At 47.5% G+C, this 22,500-nt stretch overlaps 1 protein-coding gene across 15 annotated transcripts in view; it reads left to right on the top strand.

Annotated features, from left to right (window-relative positions):
• The window catches only part of adgrg6 (adhesion G protein-coupled receptor G6), an 80,853-nt gene that overhangs the window by 40,880 nt on the left and 17,473 nt on the right, over positions 1-22,500 (top strand). For 5 of the 15 annotated variants that reach the window (XR_003974292.1, XM_030344833.1, XM_030344840.1 and 2 more), the window contains 16 exons: positions 147-212; positions 2,884-2,958; positions 4,262-4,411; positions 5,711-5,803; positions 6,238-6,318; positions 14,166-14,254; positions 14,625-14,677; positions 14,770-14,802; positions 15,288-15,436; positions 16,019-16,130; positions 16,486-16,574; positions 16,679-16,743; positions 16,861-16,997; positions 20,723-20,888; positions 21,291-21,437; positions 21,993-22,109. Coding sequence is in view for 14 of the 15 variants with exons in the window: in XM_030344833.1 (XP_030200693.1) it covers positions 147-212; positions 2,884-2,958; positions 4,262-4,411; positions 5,711-5,803; positions 6,238-6,318; positions 14,166-14,254; positions 14,625-14,677; positions 14,770-14,802; positions 15,288-15,436; positions 16,019-16,130; positions 16,486-16,574; positions 16,679-16,743; positions 16,861-16,997; positions 20,723-20,888; positions 21,291-21,437; positions 21,993-22,109 (1,622 nt within the window). In the remaining variant the exon portion in view is untranslated. The remainder of the gene's footprint in view (positions 1-146; positions 213-2,883; positions 2,959-4,261; positions 4,412-5,710; positions 5,804-6,237; positions 6,319-14,165; positions 14,255-14,624; positions 14,678-14,769; positions 14,803-15,287; positions 15,437-16,018; positions 16,131-16,485; positions 16,575-16,678; positions 16,744-16,860; positions 16,998-20,722; positions 20,889-21,290; positions 21,438-21,992; positions 22,110-22,500) is intronic. The other 10 variants (XM_030344835.1, XM_030344838.1, XM_030344842.1 and 7 more) reach the window with 6 other exon arrangements.

Here is a 22,500-nt window from a genome sequence, read left to right on the forward strand (position 1 = left end):
CGTTCCTTATTTTCTCAGATGTGTGTCTACGTTAAATGATAAGTTACTCATTGCATACATGTATGTGCACTATAACCCTCTTTTGTTTTACTAATCTATGAATCATGGTGCGTGTTTGATTCTAACTTTATTCCACCCTTCTGCAGGTACATCGCTGCCAAACGACACAACGCACACCACCAACTGTGACTCCTCCGGACTGGGCTGCCCAGGTAGGGAAAACAAACCCACCCTCGTCCTATAGGGGGGAACAGGTGCAATCCGTCACCTCCTCCCCTTAGTGTGTGTTTGTGGTCGTAAGCGTGTCCATTTGTGGGATTCCCTTCGACTCTCCACTGCAAAGACGTGTGTCATTTGTAGAGCATGCAAATTTAAACCACACTTGTTTTTTAATTAAAACCACACTCTAACACTTTTAACAAGTTTCATATCTGAAGCCACAACATCCCCTTTCTATTCTCCAAATGCAATTATAACCAGATGAGATTACTGGAATGGAAGAAAAGAAAGAAAGAAACAGCAGAACAGAATGGGGAATGTCAGAGAAAACGCATGAAGCTACAGGTGTTTTGAATTTCCCATGGAGCCATCTTCTCTCTCTTTGTGGCGGTATGAGCTCCAGAAGACCACTTTGGGATAAACAATGAACCCTCCCAGGGGAGTTTGTTGAATATATTTGTTTTTTATTGCAATTTAATGGATTATATATCGCTTTATTATTCAATTTGCTTCACAGTGCCAGGGCTGCGTTTGTTTTCATTGCTTACAGAAGAACCCAAAGGGGAACAAAAAATAACAAACTTGTGTCCGCTTGCGCCCCATAAATTGCAGTATACTATTCCGGGTGTGGGGGGAGGATGTCCCGATTGTGACGTTTTGTTTGAAATATCCAAAAATGTTCATGCAAATGAGCTGTCATGGTTGACTTAAGGGCTACACGTCACAAACATGGATTTGCCACGTATCACTAATACCGTAGTTCCCCCTAAACACGCTCCCTAACTAGGGCCCTGAAGAGTGTTGACTCTAAGGGGAACTGGGAGTGAACAAGCGGGGCCCGATGGAACATGGCCCCTGTTCCTCCAGCCTGTGTTCCGCCTCCACATCCTGTTGACGGCCCCCGGGGTATGGGGCTTCAAAGCCTTCTCCTCAAACAGCTTAACAACACCCATTAACTCCTCAAATGGTTTGTGGGCGTCTTACGGAAGGATGTTTTCAATTGCCTTAGAGGAGCGGTTGTCAGCGCGGGCTCAAAGAGATGGCAGAGCGTGCCCCGCGGCCCCAGAGCGCACTAGGTGGGTGAGGAGGAGAGGTGGAGGAGAGGAGGAGGGGAGGCGGGGAGAGGGGAGGTGAGGAGAGGAGACGGAGGCACGCACAGGGGGGAGGGGTGGGAGATTAGTAGGGGAGATGGGATAAACAGATAGCGGAGGAGGGGAGAGGACCGGGCGAAGGTGAGGGGAGGAGAATGGGAGAGAGGAGGAGAGGGAGTGGAAAGGAGGAGAGAAGAAGGAGACGGCAGTGGAGGAGGGGGTGAGGAGGGGAGAGAGGAGGGGGAGAGGGGGTGCATGGGTGTAGGGGAGACGAGGGGGTGAGGGGGGAGAGGAGGGGGAGAGGGGGTGCATGGGCGTAGGGGCGATGAGGGGGGTGGAGGAAAGTAAGGAAAAGGAGATGTAAACACAAGATGTGGAGGGAGAAGGACAGGCAACGAGTCGGAGGAGAAAAAGATAACAGGTTTTAGAAAGTGTGAAAAGGTAAAGAGTGAAAGCCGAGAGAGGGCAGAGGAGATGGAGACGTGCGGAGGACACCATTAGCTGTTGAAAAGAAAAGGCAGCAGAAGAACAGCTTTGTAACCTCGAACAGAAAGCCGGGATCAAGTTTGGCAAAAAGACCAATGACAAATTGTTTTCTATCTGATCTTCTGATCGTCAAGGCACCAGCGCTCCGGCTGAGCTAGGTTGGTAAATAGTGCAAAGCTTTCATGATGGGATGTCTGCTTTCAAATACAAACCCAAAGCATGAAACTACAATACAACAGCACACAATACAACGCACTACACAACACAAGGCCGAATAAGACATGGTTATGCTTCCCCCTTCTCACAAAGGCCATTTTCCATTGACATAATTCACTATTGTGTTGGGGACAATAGAAAAATCTTCCCAAGATCATTGTATAAGGATCTGTTTATGCTTGGTTTCCTAGCCAATGATCTTTTGTCGTGAAGGTCACAGGGTTTGGAGACAACCAATAGCAATCATCGCGGAGCATGTTCACAATAAACAGTAGCTTAAGCTGATAGGGGTCATTGGATGACGTCACTCCCTTATAAATGTCAGTCTCACACTTCAAGCCTCTGTGGAAGCCTAAGTGGGAAGGTCATACTTTATGGGATTTAGTTCACGAGAAGCAGCATGAATACAGTGTCGACTCTGGGCTAAAGTGCAGAACCCAAGGAAACAAAACCAAAGAAAGTATTTGGAAAATCTATGAGAAGCAGCTGCTACTTACGGAATTAGCATTTACTGCTACCTTTTGCTCTTGGCTGAGCTGTTGACAGTGCATCTCTTTGAGTGAATCAGTAGTAATTGGGTACCTGTGATGAGGAAAGGGCTGCCAAAGTGGGTTTTAACTGGCTACTAATTCTTATTGAGGAAGACCTCAATAACTTCCGGGATAATCCTACATGCAACGACGATAAATGGAAACATTGGCACTGGTGCTTTGTCATTCAGCTTCATACTTATTCATCTTTCAATCTCCCTCTCCCTCTCTCTCTCTAACTCTCGTTCTCTCTCTATTGTGTTCTCACTCTCTCTCTCTCTCACTCTGATTCTCTCTCTCTCTCTGTCGCTCTTGTTGCAATCCCTTGTCAATACCGCCAGCCTCTACTTCTCCCACCAACCCATCGTCCACTGACTCCACTAACATCATCCATGCTACTAATGTCATCTCCCACGGTAAGAATCTCACCCCATCTCCCCTCCCCTCTCCACTCATCTCCTCCCTTCCATTTTCTCTCCTCTTATCTCCCATGGATCTGGCTCTTTTCGCCTCCCTCCTCTACTCTGCCTTTCCTATGTTTTCCTTGCCTCTCTCCTCTCTTTTCCTCCTCTCTTTTCCTCCTCTCTTCTCCTTTTAGCTTCCCTCTCTTCTCTTTTCTCCTCCTTCCTTCTCCTTTCTCACCTCTCCTCTCTTCTCCTTCCCTCTCATTTCCTTATCTCCTCTCCTCTCTTCTCTTCCTCTCTTCTCTTCTCCTTTCCTCTCCTTTCTTTACTTCTCCTCTATTTTCTTCTCCTTCCCTCTCCCCTCTCATCTCTTGACCTCTCCTCTCTTCTCTTCTCCTTCCTTCTCCTTTCTTTTCCTCTTCTCTCCTCTCATCTGCTCTTCACTCTCTCATCCTCCTCCGCTGCTTCTGTTTAATGAATGGAGAATGAATGAGAATGAGCACAGTGATTGTGTCTGTTGGGGGGCTCTGGGCACTCTGTGTCTCGTAGCTTTCTTCATTTATATCTCAAACTGCAGAGAGCTCATGCACGAAATAACACATTCTGGATGCTCTCCCAGCTGTGATTTACATTTGACATGGAGTCAACGTTTTATTTACGAAGAAAATTAACTACACAACAAGGATCATCAGTTAGGGGATTCCACAGGGAACCATTTGGGGACACTTGGATTTTGAATAAAGAAGAATGAAGAAAGACTTGAACAAAAAACACGGGATGCCCTGATGTTACATTACTACTGTCCCTTAATACCGGTTCCATCTGTTGCTGACAGATAAGGCCCAGGTTTAATATGCTTCTTGAAACCAGCCAGAAGTTCGCTTTGACTCAGGTGCATGAGGGACTAGATAAACGTTAACTTGCTCAACACAGAATTAGTTCCCCAAATCCCTCCTTCGTCAAGAAACCCTTCTGTGGGTTTTTCCACCTGAAATGTGGGTTTCTTCAGAAATGTAGATAGGCCTAATGGGATTTATTTTCTCCTTTTGATACCACAGACAATCGCTTTCTCAAGGCATGATAAGTATGCAGATGGAATAAATTTGAATTGGATGGAGAAGACTCGACGTTAACCTTCAGTCCAGTCTGATTAGGCAAGCATCATAGAGACCCTTTTTAGGAGACATAGAGGCGATGAAACAGATAGACCTGATAAACGCAGAGAAGACATGTGACCCCTCCATCCCAACTAGGGTCAAAGGTTATGGATGTAATCCATGCCTGCCTTATATTTTCATTTGCCATTCCATTCTAGCAATCTTCCCCATTCCTCCATCCTTGTCCATCGTCCCCACCACAAGCATGCCTCTAACCCCACCCTCCAACACCAGCACCACCTCCTCCAACTCCTCCTCAACCATATCCACTACCACAATCCCGGCCCGACTCAGCTCCCCATCCTCTGGTAAGCTTCCACATGGCTCCCCCTTACCCTTTCCCATTAGGGTTTCTTGGAACCGTCTTGTTTTGATAATGAACAACAAATAGTTTAAATATGTTCATTGGCAAAATCGTCTGGAATAACAATGAGTGTAAGTCAGTGTACTGCAACCCAGAGAAGTCGCAGATTTAACGCCACAAAAACACTTGAACTAAAAAACTAAACTGAACTAACCTTTAATATCGGCCCACCGATATTATCGGCCCGATATTTGCATAAAAATGTAATATCTGTCAATATCGGTATCGGATTTTTTTTGCCTTAAAACCGATTTTTTTTTTTTTTTTTTTATAGCTCAAATAAATGTTTTCAAAATTGTGCAGTACAGTGCACATTGTAATTGACACATATTTGTGCATTTATTCAATTAAGGTTATTGAGTTTTAGTTAAAGAAACATACTGCTATGTTGCACATAGTTGTTCACGTACAATGTTTTATCATTTGTGAAGTCAAGTTTGCCCTATTTGTTGTGGGCATTGTCAAGATTATCTCAGGGAGAAGGTAATCCAAACTGTTGTCTGAGACCATTAAAAAAATAAAAATAAACATGGCACTTTTCCCTTAAATTAAGTTGAAGTATTTTTCTTATTTTGCTCAGACAATGTTAACATTTGGAAAGCCTTGTTGCATTCAAGAATGCATCCAGTGGGGCATCACAATAACATTAAGCATGTTGTGTTAATTCCACAACAGGAGATATGTAATGTTACCTAAATTAGGTTTGAGGAAAAATAACCCAAATATCGACATCGGTATCGGCTGATATCGGAATCGAAAATTTAGAGTTGGACAATATCGCATATCGGATATCGGCAAAAAAGCCAATATTGGACATCCCTATTCTCAAGTCTTCATTTGAGTGTATAACAGTATAAGGAAGAGCACTTTACCCATTTACATCAACAAAAATACCTGAATTAACACTTTTTATATGTAGGCTTTCTCACATTAGTATTTGTATTCAGTGAAACAGTTGGCTGTGTCCATCCTGCAATTTACAGACAGAAATTAATAATACTTAAAGTCACTAAACAACGACGCTTCCAAGATCCTTATGAGAACTGCAGCTTGGGAACCCACATGTCCGTAAGGGTTGTTCCTCTGTGACTCACAGCAGACCTCCCAGAACAGCCCTACAGAGATGTGGTCTACAATGAATGTGAACTGCTTGCGCTATTAACCCCTTACATGGCACTAATGTTTTTAGTTTTTGAGTTATATCCCTGACATGCTGAATTATTCTGCTAATCCCTTGAGCCAGCTTTCGCCAGCGCTAGCAGCGCCATCCCCGCTATCGCAGTCGCTTGCACCTCCCCTGCTGATGCTAATGCTACCATCACGCACCCAGCCACTGGTAAGCTTGCGGTTAGCTAACTGGTCAACTGCCACGTCAACTGTCATGTCTGTCCTTTGGCCACAAATCAAACTGTGGCAAGCGCATAACCAAATGGGATCAATAAAGTACTATCTGCCCTCTATCTTATCTTCGCCAGTTTCTGTTGACAGTTGACTATTTTTCTTAAAAAGTATAGTATAGGCCGGTATAGTACAGAAAATATATTTAGAGATTTTTATTTATTTATTTTGCCCAAAACATACAAATAGTAAACGACCATTCAATTGGGTAAACATGATTCCCATTAAAGGTTAAAACTTATATTCGTACATACCTGCATAACTGTGAGATTATCCTGGTCCAGTGACAAAACATCCTGCCACAGTTCCACCATTCAACATGTTGTTGTTTTCTGTGTGTTGTTGTCGTTGTTATTGTTTACCCCTCTGTAGCCCTGACTCCAGCCAGTGACACATCCACCCTTTCCTCCGCTACAACTAACCCACCAGCTACTAACCCTCCTCCCCCGCATGGTAAGAGAATTACAGCGAGAGAACACTGACCGCCAGACCACCGCTCACACACTCCAGAACTACCTCACTGAGGGTACCCCGTTTCCCGTCACACGTCCTTCACGGACCTTAGTATCATTATCTTATTTTGTTAGTGAGCAGTTGGTGGTGCTCAATAATGGGATAAGTATATACATGGGAAGGCAGAGAGGTTTGGTTCGAACTATGCATACCCAAATTTTGTTAGGCTATGCAAATTACAGTCTGATTTACTGAAGTAAAATAAGTGTAATTTCAATAAATTATTCATTCTTTTGACTGTTGCTCTTGTAAAGTGTCCCAATATTCTTTGCATGCTTGAAGTTTTCATTTCACCTGACAACTGAAAATCAAGGTGTCGTTGTATTAAATTCCTTCCTGCCGTGTTTTGCTTGCATAGCATATCTAACAGAAACACTGCAAGTGAATCGAACGCTTCTGAGTAGGGAACTAAATCAAAATTCTAATTCCAAGTTACAATGATTTGTATGCCGCTCTTCTGAAAATCTTTTCTGTGTTCCTCCCTTCTATTTTATTAGCTTCTTTTTATTTCTGGTAAATTTTCCTCTCTCCTATCTCCTCTCCTCGTCTCCCCCTACCCTATCATGTCCCCACTCTCTTCTCCTTTTGCTTCTCTCTTCACTCCCTCCTCATCTCCTCTCCTCTCCTCTCCTCGGTTTCGTCCTTTCTTTTCCTTCCCTTTCTTCCTAATTAATGGTACTCTTCCTTCACTTTCCCTTTCACTTCAGATATATTATAATCATGCTGTCTGACACTAACCACGGTCTTTGTGCTCCACTGATTGAGGTGAAGGGTCTAGGGTTTGGCCACTGTCTGCATTTTAATACGTTCTGTAACACTCTACAAGAAGCATGGTCTGAATTACGATGCTTGTGTTGATGAACTTCATTCACAGGTCTGTGTTCTGTGTTGTGTTATTGGGTGCTTTGTTGGAGACTACATGATTGATTTGTGTTGTAACCTTTCTTGTTTTCCGCCCTTAATTTGTCGTCACTGAAACGGGTTATCCTGGCCTGACACCGCCGCGGTTACCCTGGCGACAGTGAAGGAGGGCGTGTTGTCCATTCGGTCCTTGCTGAAACCCCCTGCAGAACGAAGGGCCTCCAGAACACAAGAAGGTCCAGTCGTCCCCCAAGGCCTCCTAGCGCCTCGGATCAAACCCGGGAGCTCGGTTCAGTCCAGATCCCGTGGACCACGTCGTCGCCGCAGATCCCTACCCTCAGGTCCAGATACATATACCGTAGAGGCTCATGTAGTCGCTGCTCTGGTCCCAGCCTCAGTAAACCGAGACCGGTCCCGACAGACAAGACTCACAGCCTCTCCTGTGGACCGCCCGGCCGTAGCTCCGGCCTCTGAAACCAAGCCTCCAACACGGTTCATTGGCCATTTTGCATATGCCCTCCGACGCCCTGGCTTCCAGACCTCCAAAACCTCCCTGGGCTACATCTCCACCCCTCTGGTCGTGCCCGGCAGGAAGAGACCAAACCCGGCCAGCCTCCGCCCCTCCCCGAGGCCTCTGGTTCTGGTCACCAAGCCTCCAGAGGAACCTGTTCCCAGACCCACGGCCGAGCAGCGGACCACGACCCCGGGGCCCGACGAGACCACACCAGCACCAGGGCCGGTACACAGGACCCAGCCACCACGGCACCAAGACACATCTAGAGCGGCTGTTCCCTTAAGAAACTCCTCTCTCCTGTCACCGCAACCCAGGGGCACAACTCCAGTCGCCATGACAACAACCCTTGAAGTAGAAGCACCTCCCCCGTCAAAGGTCACAGCATTACACCAAGGGTCATTCCTGGGTCATCCACCTATAGAATCAGAGGAGGAGGAGAAGGAGGAGGAGGAGGAGAGGGAGGAGGAGGAGGAAGAGAAAGGGCCTCCAGAAGCAAAGGGAGCAATTATGCTATCATCCTCATCTTCATCATTAGTATCATCCTCATCGTTCTCCTCATCACTTAGCAACAGGAAGAACAAACCGATGTCTCCACATTGGTTGCTACTGATGCAGAGTAAGGAAAACCAAACGGATGATGTTGGAAACTGGACGGATGGACTTGAAACGGTGGGGGATGATTATGAGTCTGGCACAGAGGGGTTTGTGTATGATTTGTCAATCCACACTGAGGAGGACAGGGAACATTTTGGTCTGTTTGATTTTGACGACTACACTTCAGATGAGCCCGCTCCCATTCCTACTGGGGAACCTCTGAACGCTGTTACGATTGGCTTTAAAGCAGAACACAACCATTCGCTTGACCAATCGGAACCTCGTAATCCCTCTAACCCTGACACAGCCCAAAGTGCAGGTTCTGGGGGTAGAAATGAACATCTATCGAATAAATCAGAAGTAAGGGATGACACTGGAAGCATGCATAGTGTCAAACATAATAGTGATGAGCTTTCATTCCGCCAATCAGAGGAGATATTCGAGGCAGGATTAGGTACAGATAACAGAAGTACATTAGCAACCATGCCAACATTTTCCCCAGTTGTGACTGATCTACAAGGGCAGCATAGTGTAAGAAACAACATTACATTAAACGGAAAACATTTATTCCAGTATGGACACACATCATCCACACATACGGCTTTAAAACAACCCCAAACATCATCTTCTCAGCCCCAATCACCTCTCACCTTCTCACCGTCCAGCTCCACCCCCTCTGTTCTTTCATCCTCACTCTCCCTCCTCAAGACATTAGCCTATTATCTGAGGCCCAGCCGCCCTTCTCCTCTTCTGAGTGCACTGTCAACTCCTTCTCATACCCCTCTTGCCATATCTCTTCCCCTCGCAGTTGAGCTCGCCCCCCCTCCCTCCCTCCCGCTCTCCTTCACCTCCCACGGAAACCTGCTCCACTCCTCCCCAACCCCCCTGCCGCCACGTTCCTCCTCCTATCGTTCTCCACCTCCCTCGTCTTCCCTCCGTCTTCTCCCCTCTCTCATTCGAGCCACGCCCCTCCCTCTCCTCTCCTCCGACGCCCTCGGTCTCTCTCGTCGTTCCACCCACCGAGCGTCAGATCCATCCATTGCCACCTTGGACCCCCGACGTGCGAACTTTGAACCAGGAAGTGCCCTGAATTCTATTTCTTCATACACACATGACCTTCATGGTCAATTGTCTGCAATGTTTAGCCCTGATGCAGACCTCCCTCCCACTGACCAAGCTCTCTCAAACCATCTGGATTTTCAACTTCCAGGTGGATCCGATGGGACCCAGGTGGACCCAGGGGAGTCCCAGTTGAGCCATGCGTCGCTCATCCCCTCCTCTGGGGGTCCTTTGGCAGACCCACCTCCTAGTCGATCTGGACTAACTGCCACAGAACCCACGTCAGAACCATTGGTTTTATCAGACTCTTGGCTTCATGGTTCTGATTGGCTGCGTGACATAATACAGCCCACCCCCTCGGGCTGGGTGCCGGGGTCAGTCGCTGTCGAGCCGGACCCCCAGCTGCTACTGTGGCCTTCTCATCCTGCTCCAGGGCCATCGGTGAGTCACTTTCTGATCCAGAAGGATCAGAAAGGGGTTGGAACTGTGGCTGATCCTACCGACCCTGGTGGTTCAGGTACAGAGTATCAGACAGGGCTTGTATCCCAGAATGGTGTCAGTGTTCTGAGAAACAACAGATGGACCCCGGTGCTGCCCTCCCCTGCTAATACCCTCCAGCCCCCCGGCCCTGAGAGCGCACGCAGGGGGGCGTTCATGCAGTCTTTCTTCTCTGTATCTCCTTCCTCTCTTTCGTTGTCTCCGTCCAGCGTGTCTTTCCCTTTAAACGTAAGGCCGCCTTCTATAGGCCCACTGCACGGGCTCTCCGTCCAGGGATCCGTACACGACCCTGTCGCCGTGAGGGCGACAAAGGTCAACCAAGACTTTAGGCATGAGCACATGAGCAAACCCACCGCCTCTCTTCACGCTACCTTTTCCACTTTACCGCGAGAAAACCTTCCTTCCTTCTCAAGACTCCTGTCTCTCAGAGGGACGTCTGGAGCCCAGGGCACGCCCACCGTGCACGGCTCGGAAGACGGGCTTCTGCCTCCCCCCCTCAGACCCTTGAGAGAGCCGATGAGCACGCAACCCACCGGCTCTCAGGCATATGCAGGGCAGCCTGCGGCACACACTGTGAGTTCCAGAAGGCACGCCTTAAGCTTACAAGCATCTCGTCCCTCTGCCAGGGAATTTGCGACTTCTATTTTCTATTCTCCGAATCCACCTGTCGCCGTGCCAACTCAGACTCCGGTGCGACACAACGGCCTGGCGCCACGGTTTGGCAACGCCACCACCACACCCACCACTACCCAGCATGCCTCAGGGCTGGATCTGACTTCCAACTCAGATTCGACACGCGAACATAACCACCAAACCGCTCACCGTCAAACGCACACACGCGCTGTTACACAAGGCATTAGTCACGTAGGCAGCCCCTGCGGCCCCCCGGGCGTGGGGGATGACGGAGGGGAATGCGCCGAGCAGGGGGCTTTGGACCTGGACTCCGGTCCAGGACCAGGATTAGTTTACGTAGGATTAGGAGACAGGCCAAGTCCGCTGAGACACAGCCTCCCGGCCGGATCGTCCCACTCTCCCGACCTCAGCGCTGAGCTCGAGAGAAGACGTGTGTCTCCCCTCTCTTCGTTTGCTCCCACTTCTTCTCTCCTCTCTGCCTCTGCCCGCGCGGCCCTCCCCTCTTTCACCACGTCTCCCACATCGCTTTACATTTCTCCCAGCCCGATCTCTCCTGTCCCTTCTCGCTCTCTCTCTCCTCCCTTTCTCCCACCTCCAATTGAGCCTCTGGCGCTGCCAGCAGATTCTTCCAGCAAGGAGGGGGCAGCAGCTGGTACTTCGAAGCCCACCCCTTTGCTGGTTGCATTCCATGTGACCCCTGCGACCCCACCCCTTCACGGCAACCATTCAGAATTGCTTCCAGCTTCCGCTGCACAAAGTAGCAAATCGGCCACTGCATACCGACCGCCTTTAACTCCCAGCCAACTTCCTCCCCGATTTGAAATCTCTGTCAGCCAACCGGACTCTGTCCAGCCCCTCGCTGCTCCAGCCCTGGCCAGCCAATCAAATCCCTTTTTTTCCGCTGAAGTTTATAGATCAGGGGAGGTTTCAGTGGGCTCTGGGGAAATCCCAAAAAGAGGAACCACATCTGGTTTTATTGTTAGTTCCAAAATACATGTACACATTGAGTCCTCAGGCGACCTGAGCCCAGGCGCTAAGAATACAGATGCATTACACATTCCCATCATGGAGGATGCTTCAGGTTCAGAGGTGGAGCTGGACTCTGCTTGGGGATCAGAAACAGCGGCCAGTGTTAACCCCCACAGGAGTGCGCTCGTGGACCACGAGCAGTACGACAGTTTAGCCATCGAAACAACCGAGGATCTGGGATCGGACCCGGCGTCAACACTAGGTATGCAAGCAACGGCTCGGTCCATGGTGGCCGAGCCCAGCCACCTCCACACTGACTCCGCTGGGCAGAGAAGGCCCGGTGACGCCTCAGTCACCCATCAAAGTGCTCCCGATTCAACTGCCAATGAAACTCTAGCTCTTGTGAACACCACTTCTGGACCCCCCTCAAGCTCGCCTATTGCTGGCCCAGATAGAGGCTTGGATTCCTGGGGAGAGAAATCCATGCTCCCCTGGAGTGGTAAGCTCTCTGGAGAGACACCAGCCTCCGTAGATCACGAGCCCTCCCGTGACCCTATAACCACACCGTCTCCAACACCGCCGCTGAAGAGCCGGACCCCCGTCACCACACCACGAGGAAACCCTGTCCCCACAGCGGTCGTAGGGGCCCCCACCAGACCCAATCCCCCTCTCCCCAGCAGGGCCACCACAACGGCAACACCCCAACGAAAAACAGACGCCGCGCTCACAAACCTCTCAAAGCCAACGGGTGGTCCGACCTCAGCGGGGTCAAAGCCCATCTGGGCGGTCCCCGGCGGCAGCGGCGATGGCGATGCGCCGGTCTCGCCCGCCCCCCCCGCAGGCGCCGACTTCCCCCAGCGTTTGACGATGACAAGAGATCCGCCGGCGGCCTCTCTCCCAGCGCCCCTCTGGGCCCCGTCCTCTCCCTCCCCCTCGCCTCCGTCTGTCGCGGTCAGCCCCTGGACTCCAGTAGCCGGTAGCGGTCTTAAAACGGCCACGGCCTCGCAAGCCGAGCCGCGACCCCCGACCTTGAGTTCTGACGCGCGGCCTGCCGGGCCATGCCAATGTAAACAGCGCTTTCATTTAAACTGTCTGTGTGGACTGTCATCGGGGAACAGTATGTCATGCAGACACCACCACCGTAGACGTAGAACATAGAAACCTCTTGGATGTTGTAGAGCACTGCAAAGAAATCAGGAGTTATTGAATGAGATGCTTGTTATGGTGATTGATTAGTACAAAGATAGAATTGTTCAGTAATTGGCCTCGGGATAAAGTAGGGACTGATTTGCACTTTAGAAAACCATTGAATTTCGTAAAGAATCTAAATTCCCTCTTTTTTTTTGCAGTGCTGTATGCAAAGTACTAGTGGGTAATCTGTAGCTGTTCAACTTATTTGGCAGTAGCTTCGATTTTCAATCAAGGAGGGCTACATTGCTGATTGGTTTCATTTGATCAGAGGCGGGATTAAGGACATTAACATGGTGTGAGGTTGCCCAATGGCACTTGATTCACGGGCAGGAGCTAGAACATTAACATGGTGTGTAGGCGTCCAATGGCTTTGCAGTAGAATAGCTTTGGTCCGGACAATTATAAGGCTTGTACATTGCTTCTGACCATCTTTTTTAGGTCACATTTTTGGACTTTATATCTGATATTTTATGCTTTTGTTTATTGATTCTTCCTTTCAATTTAAAATCTCAATTGGATTTTTTTTGTTAAATAAATGTTTATTTTCCTACTTTGGACCTGGATGTCAGCAGTAACCTGACTGGTGCTTTACTAACGTAAATGAAAGGCTATAGCGACATCTAGTGGCCATTTCACATGTCGCATAGCATGATCAATGAAATGGCAGATAAGACATGGAGAAATTTGTTTCGGATTCTTTTCAACAAAAGATAACAATAACTTAAAATTCTGAACATTAACACGAAATTTTCTGTAATCGTTACTTCAAATGTGAAAACACTAACTATTTTGGTGGTAAGATATTTGAAACATGTAGACCTATAGCAGAACGATGAAGTTAAATGGGGTCAAAATCCAACCACAAAGTCACTAAAGAATTTTAATAAATTAGTATTAGGAATCAGGCCTATTCTAGAAGCATTAAGTCTGTCATAAATTGATGGACTACATGCCTATTACCAAATTACAAAACTATAATAATTGGTTTGACGAATCTCTTTATTTCATGGACATCATCAGTCACTGCTACTGTATGACTTTAAGACATTTCCAGAGGTTTATGACCGAACATAGTCCTTCTGCTGTGTCTGATTGGATTTCTACATAACTCCATTACTCCGACAGCCATTTTGATTCATCCCTGCTATGAGATGAGCAACGCTAACCCTACGCGCAGGGGCGGCAGAGGAGACATGTCCCGTTAAGTCTATGAAATCAACTACACTAAATCCACACTGTGTAACTCTTTTTCTCTTCACACTCTCTCTCTCTCTTTTGGCCAATCCTTCTCTCTTGATCCCTCTCTCCCTAACTCTCCCTCTCCCTCTCTCTCTCTCCCTCTCCCTCTCCCTATCTCTCTCTCTCTCTCTCTCTCTCTCTCTCTCTCTCTCTCTCTCTCTCTCTCTCTCTCTCTCTCTCTCTCTCTCTCTCTCTCTCTCTCTCCCTCTCCCTGCTGGTCCCGGGTCAGAGGGCCTGTTCTACAGGGTGTCTTTCGTGGTGGAGGACGAGGACTCTGAACTGGATCAGGGCGATCTGGAGCTATCGGTCCTGCAGTGGGTGAGACATGATCCGATCCGCGATCCAGTCCTGGATTTACATCTATCTCTTCTTGCCATTTCATAAGCTAAAAACCTGCCTGTTAAATAATGCTATCATGGGTGGAAAGACTCAATAGGGATGATTATAGAGAAAGTATGATTGACTGTGACTGGCTGTACATTTGAAATGCAGTTTTGACACAGTCAAAAGAATGATAGACAGGCAAACAGACAGCCAAGTAGACTAACACACAAAACAGACAAAAAGTGAAAAATGATTTTGTTTTCAATTCCTCTGGAGACTGTCTGATGATTTTTCTTAAGATCTGCTGCACGATTCAATGCATTGTTTAAAACTGGACTTTTCTGAAAATGTTGCTTTCTCCCAGCTGAACGAAACGTTTGAGAGCTGGAGCGATGGTGTCTACATAGATTACTTAAGGTGAGAACAACATTCTCACCAGAGGCACACACACAAATACACACACACAAAATATATGCATATTTATTTGTCTCCTCTCTCCTGTGTGTCAGTGTACTGGCAGCCTCAAAGCAGAGAACTTCCAGGTAATTATTGGTGGTTTTTATTTGATTATGCATTAATAGTAAGCGGTCGGCTTAGCTCAGGATGTAGAGCATTTGTCTTGTGACCGAAAGGTTGGTAGTTCGATCCCTAGCTCCTCCTAGAGCGTGTTGATGTGTCCCTGAGCAAGGCACTTGACCCTAACTGTTCCCGACAAGCTGGCTGTCGCCTTGCATGGTTGACTCTGCCGTCGGTGTGTCAATGGGTGTATTAACCGATGTAAGTCGCTAAATGCCCTACTTGTAATTGTAATTGTAATAGTATACAATAGAATAGGCTGTAATATTCTGATATGTGCTGTTTTTCCTCTCAACTCCTTTCTGCTTTCCTCCTCTCCTCTCTCCTCGTTTACTATTTTCTTCTATTCACCTCCTCCCCTCTTTTCCCTTCTCTGCTCTCTACTCTCTCCTCCTCTCCTCCTCCCCTCTCTCTCCCTCCCATCCCCTCTCCTCCCCCCTCCTCCCCCCAGCTACACCCTCCAGGCCCTGCTGGTGTACAGCCACAGCACCAACGACAGCCTGGGGGAGGCGCTGGTCTCCTCCCGGCTGTCCAGCAGCGGCGGGTCCATGGGCCGGGGGCTGCAGCTCCAGACAGACAGCATCCAGGTCAAGGCCATCGGTGGGTCCTACGCATGGAACCCACCGCCCGGCACTTCATGATGTTTAGTCTATTCATAGTCATTTAGCCAAGGATTTCATCCAAAGTGACGTGCAGTGCATAGTTAGGCCCAATCCCATTTCTACCCATTACCCCTTCCCCTTACCCCTCCCCCTTGTTTTGAAGGGGTAAGGGGAAGGGGTAAGGGGAAGGGGGAAGGGTAAGGGGTAAGGGGAAGGGGTAAGGGGTAGAAATGGGATTGGGCCTTGATGTCATTAAATAGCAGGTAAGGGTTAGGGCGTCACCTTCCTCAACAATCTTCCTCCTAGCATATCCTAGCACAACATTCAATTCAATTTAGGTTTATTTGTATAGCCCTTAATCACAGTCTCAAAGGGCTTAACATATGCTATAGTATAGCATATGTTTTATGTGTAGCCTATGCTATAACAAAGCTCACTTCAGCATATAAAAGTGTATCCTAACGTACATTTGCATAGCATAACATAGCATGAAAAACAGCGCGTTATTCCACGCATCCATGGAGCATGGTTCCTTTAACGTGAACAGCAGGAGACCGTTGACCTCCTCTCCTCCCCGTAGAGCACTGTCCAGAGGAGAGTCCTCTCCACTACCGCTGGCCCAAGACCCGGCCCACCACCACCCAGCATCTGCCCTGCTTCCCCAACAAGGAGGTCAAGACGTCCAGGACCTGGTAGGACTCCCTCATTGTGTGTGTGTGCAAGCCAGGCCAGTGGCCTCACGGGGAACGCGAAGAACCTTATCGACATGGGCTATAATGCAAACCTAAGAAAACATTGAGACTCCCCAACTCCGTACTGTGCTACTGTTATAGCTTTTGTTACAGAATGTGCTGTCCCTGTTTTAGTGTATCAGTGAATCAACAAATAGAACCCTAGACTTTGGGACAATCCGATTTCTGAACGAATAAACATTCAATATTTCAAATTCACTACACTGTTCAAATTCTCCTCTCTCTCAAACCTTCTCTCTCCTACCTCTCTTTTGTGCCGTCGACCTCTGATTGAGCGTCCTTTTTCTCCCTCTAGTATGATCAGCTCTCAGAACCTGTCGTCCTATTGGTCCCCCCCAGACCTCAGCAACTGTACCGACATTGATAACATCGAGCTGTCAGCAGGTAAGCCTGAGGTGGCACACATGTACATCAACCTGATGAAGAGTAGAAGTCGACCTCTGTTGGTAAGTTTATTTTCTTGTGTGGTGTGTCTTGAATGTGGACAGAGAATGCAGCGGAGGTGGCGGTGCAACTGGCTGACATCACAAACAATGCGCTGTCCGATGAAGAGGTGACGTATTTAAATGACACACTTCACGCAGTCTCTACTCTTATTGCCTTCTCTACTGTACAATGAACTCTTGTTTGTGGTTTATATTTCAAATATTCTCCTCCTCCTCTCCCCCAGGTGTCTAAGGTGGTGACGAAGGTGAAGGAGCTGGTGAACCTAGTGAAGGTCAACTTCACGCTGGCCTCCACTGTGGTCACCATCATCTCCAACATCATGACGGGCTCAGAGAGCATGCCGGCCGCCGCCTCCGAGAAGTAAGACCCCAGGCCCATGACGCCTTCAAATGGTGTCGATCCTTGTGAAACTCAGATAAAATTAAATCAAAATATCTCAAATTAAATTAAATTCTGAAAAACACATAGTTTTATTTAAATTTCACATTTCCCCCCAAATTCAATTCAATTAAATTGTATTTGTATAGCCCTTAATCACCATTACAGTCTCAAAGGGCTTAACAGGCCAAATATTTAAGACCCCACAAGGTCAAGAAAAAACTCCCTTGAAATTAGCAAGGAAGAAATCTTGAGAAGAAACACATAGGAGGGGATCGCTTCTTCCAGGGATGGTCCGGAGTGCAATGGGTGCCATAATTTACATACAGGTAAATACATGCACATCATATTGAATTGGTGATGTGGTGCTGGCTGGTTAACCATGAGGAGAGTCCAGGCATCCAGTCCAGTCACCGCAACACGCTAGAAAGACAGAACAGTGAATTAGAACGGGAAAGTACATAATGGAAATATATACTGTGTTATTCATTGCACAAACAAACACAGAGTGGTCTTCACATCGCATTTGTGTCGTTTTCACACTCCTATGTTCCAAATGCAAGATTGTAGAGGTGCGTTTTTTGAGCTTTCCTTTGATTAGCTCCACAGAGTCAGCTTCCCTGATCACCGGTGGCAGCCTATTCCATAGGAAGGGGGCTCAATAGGCAAACGCTCTCTGTCCAGCCGATTTCTTTTTAACCTTAAGTAGTGAAAGAAGGCCAGCTCCCGAAGACCGGAGGGAACGAGAAGGACTGTAAGGAATGATCAGGTCCTTCAGGTAGGATGGAGATATTCCATGCAAGGCTTTATAGGTTAGCAGTAACACCTTAAAATCTGATCTGGAAGTTATTGGTAGCTTGTGCAAAGAGGCGAGAATAGTTGTTATGTGAACAAACTTTCTCGTTCTGGTCAGCTGCAGCATTCTGTACAAGCTGTAGACTTCTCGTGGCAGAGTTTGATATTCCCGAGAACAATGAATTACAATAATCCAGTCTTGATAATATAAATGCATGAATCAGTGTCTCTGTATCTACTGCAGATAACATTGTTCTGATTTTGCAATGTTTCTCAGATGGAAAAAAGCAATTCTAGTTATACTTCTAACATGTTGGTCAAAGCACAGTTGAGGGTCGAACAGGACACCAAGATTTCTGACAAATGCACTCTGTGGGATGGCGAGGCCATCCAACCACAGTGAGACATTCTCAAATTCTCTCTGGTCCCACTTTGAGACGATTATTATCAGCTCTGTCTTCCAAGTGTTAAGCTGCAGGAAGTTCTGTGACATCCAACTGTTCACCGCTGCCAGACAGGACTCAAGCTTCTGGATTGGGGCCGAGTTCCTTGGTTCTACAGGAATAAAGAGCTGGGTGTCATCCGCGTAGAAGTGGAAACTAATTACGAAGCTGCGGATAACGTCGCCCAAGGGAAGCATGTAGATTGCAAGAAGTAATGGACCAAGGACCGACCCTTGTGCTACATCAAAGCGTAGTTTGCAGTGCTTCGATTCTGAACCCTCACTGAGCACAAATTGTGTTCTATCTGTAAGGTATGATTCAAGCCAGCCAAGAGCCGTACCCTCGAAACCAACATAGTGCTCAAGACGGTGAAGAAGAATGCTGTGGTCGATCGTGTTGAACGCAGCACTGAGGTCCTGCAGCACAAGCATCAAGCTTGCATTTGTATCCAAAGCAAGAAGGATATCATTTACAACTCTTGTCACAGCAGTTTCAGTTGAGCGGAAATTCCTGAACCCCGACTGGAAAGGTTCGAAGAGATTGTTCCTTGTCAGATAAGCGACGATTTGCTTTGCTACAATCCTTTCCTGTATCTTGGACTGGAAGGGCAGGTTCGATATAGGCCGATAGTTGCTGACTAATGCAGGATCTAAGCCAGGCTTTTTGGGTAGCAGTTCTATCAACGCAGCCTTGAAATTAAAGGGAACAATTCCTGTGGAAAGCGAGAGATACATAAGTGAGAGGATTGCAGGCCCCACCGTGGAAGAAGTTCCTTGAGAACCTTGGAAGGGAGAGAGTCCAACATACATGTTGTTGGTTTGATGCCTTTATCACCTTTTCAAGTTCAACCAGAGGAATTGCCTTGAACTCCCGGAGAGTTGCCTCAGAGGTCCCCATCCTGCTGGGCAGGACTCCATCCTGCCCAGTAGGATGTGTAGGACAAGTTGCACGGCAAGCATCAATTTCCACTGTAATCGATTGAATCTAATTTCCAAAGAAATCCATGAATTGACCTGCCAAGAGGGAGGAGCCTACGCTCTGAGTCTGTTTCTGAGTCAGACTCTTCACCGTATCGAAAAGAAACTTGAGATTGTTTCTATTCAAGTTGATGATACTGGAAAAGTAGGCGTTCCTCACAGTAGTCAGTGCACCCTTATAGGGGAGCAGACTGTTGTGCCATGCAAGATGAAAGACCTCAAGTTTAGTCGAGCGCCATTTTCGTTCAAGGATTCCGCAGCTTTGCTTCAGGGTGTGCGTTTCTTCATTAAACCAGGGAGCTGTTTTTTTCAACGATCGTTTTTTAATTACGAGTGGAGCAACTGAATCAATGGCAGAAGACAAGGCATTGTTGAGGTAATCAGTAAGGTACTTCAAAGAACCACTATAGTTACAAAGAGGAGCAAGTGAACAGGGTAACTTATCTGCCATAGCTGTAATGGTTGCAGGGGTGATACGACGACAGCCAAAAAGTAGCCTGCTGATCGTCGCAGGCACAGGATACCACCACCTGGAAAGTGAGCAAAAAATTGTCTGATAAAGCTGAGGTGTAGGGAGAGGCCACTAGGTCTGAAATGTCTACACCACGGGTCAAAACGAGGTCCAGCCTGTTTCCACCGATGTGGGTTGCTGGACAAACTGTTTGAAGCCAAGCATATATGTAATGGACAGAAAAGCCCTTGCGAGGGCATCAGATGGGTTATTCACATGAATGTTGAAATCCCCAATACGCAAAATATTGTCTGAATATGTAGCCAGATCAGCTTCAAAATCAGAAAACTCATCAACAAAAAGTGAAAACGGTCGTGGGGGACTGTATACTACAGCTAAAAGGAAAGAGTCTGGAACTCGTTTCGCTTGTCGGGGGACTGAGGAGCAGAACGCGAGCACCTCAAAGGATCTGAATATATATATATATTCTTAGGCTTTAAATTAAGCTTAGAATTAGATATCCGGGCTACTCCACCACCTTTCTTTACTTCTCTAGATACTCGTGCGCTAACGTAATTGGGAGGAGTAGCTTCATTTAGGGCTAGACACTCATCTGGTTTTAACCAGGTTTCACAAAGGCCCAGTATCTTATTATCACCAATTAGATCCTGGATCAAGAGAGTGCTTCCATTATATTATTTTCAGAGGGAGTCCGGTTAACACCCATCTCTGAAGCTGTCAGGGAGATAGCGAGATTTTGACATACTGGTGGGTTTTACACCTCGAGACAGCACGAGGCCGCACCAACGTACACGTTACCAAGGTACAGCGTTATTTTCAGGGGGAGTCTGGTTAACATACTAAATTGCAATGCTGTTCTTTTTTGCACAGAGGTTTGTATTGCTGTGCGAGAGATCGGATATCAAGCTCTATTTCTATCTGCCCTTTCTGTCTGTCGGCCGCCTGTGTCTCTGTCTGTCTGTCTCAATATTTCTTTGTCTCTCTCCCCCCCCGTCCCCCCCCCTCTCCTCTGTCTCACAGGGTGCTGAGGACAGTGGATGACCTGGTCCAGAAGATAGAGTTTGAGGGTCCGTCTGTCATGATCTCCTCCAGACACCTGGCAGTGGCAGTCTCAGCTCTGAACGCCAGCAGCTACAATGGGACCTCCTTCAGCGCCTCCATCCCCCCCAACAACACAGACCCCCAGGTACACGGGACACCAAGACCAGTCAGTGTTCAAACCTAACCAATTCCCTCGACTAATAGAGTTGTGTATTTAAATCCAACAAATCACAGGAGACCATAAAGCTTTTTTTTCAAGACCAAACCAATCTCACACTAGACTAATATAGCTTTTTATTCAGACCAAACCAACCACACAAGACTCATAAAGTTTTTATTCATACCTTACCTATCAGACTAAACTCACAGAGCATCTCATTCCCCTCCTCAACCCCGCTCTCCTTTCCTCTCCTCCTATTCTCTCCTCTCCTCTCCTGTTCTCTCCTCTACTCCCTCTCCTCTTCTCCCCTCTCCTCCCCTCTCCTCTCCTCTCCTCTCCTCCCCTCTCCTCTCCTCTCCTCCCGTCCCCTCTCCCCTCCTCATACAGATCAACTTTGAGACGGACAGCGGTCATCCTCTTGCCCAGGTGACCCTCCCTGCATCCCTGCTGACCAGTGACAGCCTGTCTGAGGCGGAGCGAGACACAGTCGACAGGATCAACTTCATGTTCTTCAGCAAGAACAACTTCTTCCAGGTAGGCTTACGATTCATACACACGGGATACAAAGCCTTCAGACTTCCCTTCACACCATCTATTCAACCTGTCCGTTTTTAACCCTAACCCTGTCAGTTTTGTATCTGTGCACCTGCTTCTGAATGTAGTCCTTGTTTCTGTCTCTCTTTCTATCTGTTTGCCCGTCTCACATGTACATCTTTCATCAATCTTACCATGATTTATCTTGGAATATGTTTGTCTTAATTTCTAAGTGTCCTGTCTTTCTTTCAGTCTTTTTCAGTCTGTCTCTTGGGCTGTGTGGCTGCATATGTGTCTCCCTTTTTATCTGGCTTTCTGACCATTTGTCTGCACATAGAATATGACCACGATTAAGAATATGACTAGTAACACACGTCTGTTTAGGGTGGTTTATGGAACATACATCGCAGCAGCCTTGTTGTAGATGATGTATATTTGAGCTTGTTTATCCATCCTGGTTGTGATTAGTGTGTATATGAGTTTGCCTCACCATCCTGATCGTAGTTGTTGTGTATCTGTGCTCGTCTACCAATCCTGGTTGTGGTTGTGTTCCAGGGGGAGCAGGACGGTCTCTCTCTGAACAGCTACGTGGTGGCGAGCAGCGTGGGAAACCAGTCCATCAGCAACCTGCCGGAGCCCATAGAAATACACATCACACACCTGTTCTACCAGGTAGAGATACAGTCACACACCTGTTCTACCAGGTAGAGATACAGTCACACACCTGTTCTACCAGGTAGAGATACAGTCACACACCTGTTCTACCAGGTAGAGATACAGTCACACACCTGTTCTACCAGGTAGAGATACAGTCACACACCTGTTATACTAGGTAGAGATACAGTCACACACCTGTTCTACCAAGTAGAGATACAGTCACACACTTCCTATACCAGGTAGAGATACAGTCAAACCTGTTAGACCAGGTAGACATACAGTCACACCTGTTCTACCAGGTAGAGATACAAGCACACAGATGCTATACCAGGAGGATGTGTGTGTGTGTGTGTGTGTGTGTGTGTGTGTGTGTGTGTGTGTGTGTGTGTGTGTGTGTGTGTGTGTG

This window comes from Gadus morhua, chromosome 21 (assembly GCF_902167405.1).
Source record: "Gadus morhua chromosome 21, gadMor3.0, whole genome shotgun sequence".
NCBI classification, from domain to species: domain Eukaryota; kingdom Metazoa; phylum Chordata; class Actinopteri; order Gadiformes; family Gadidae; genus Gadus; species Gadus morhua.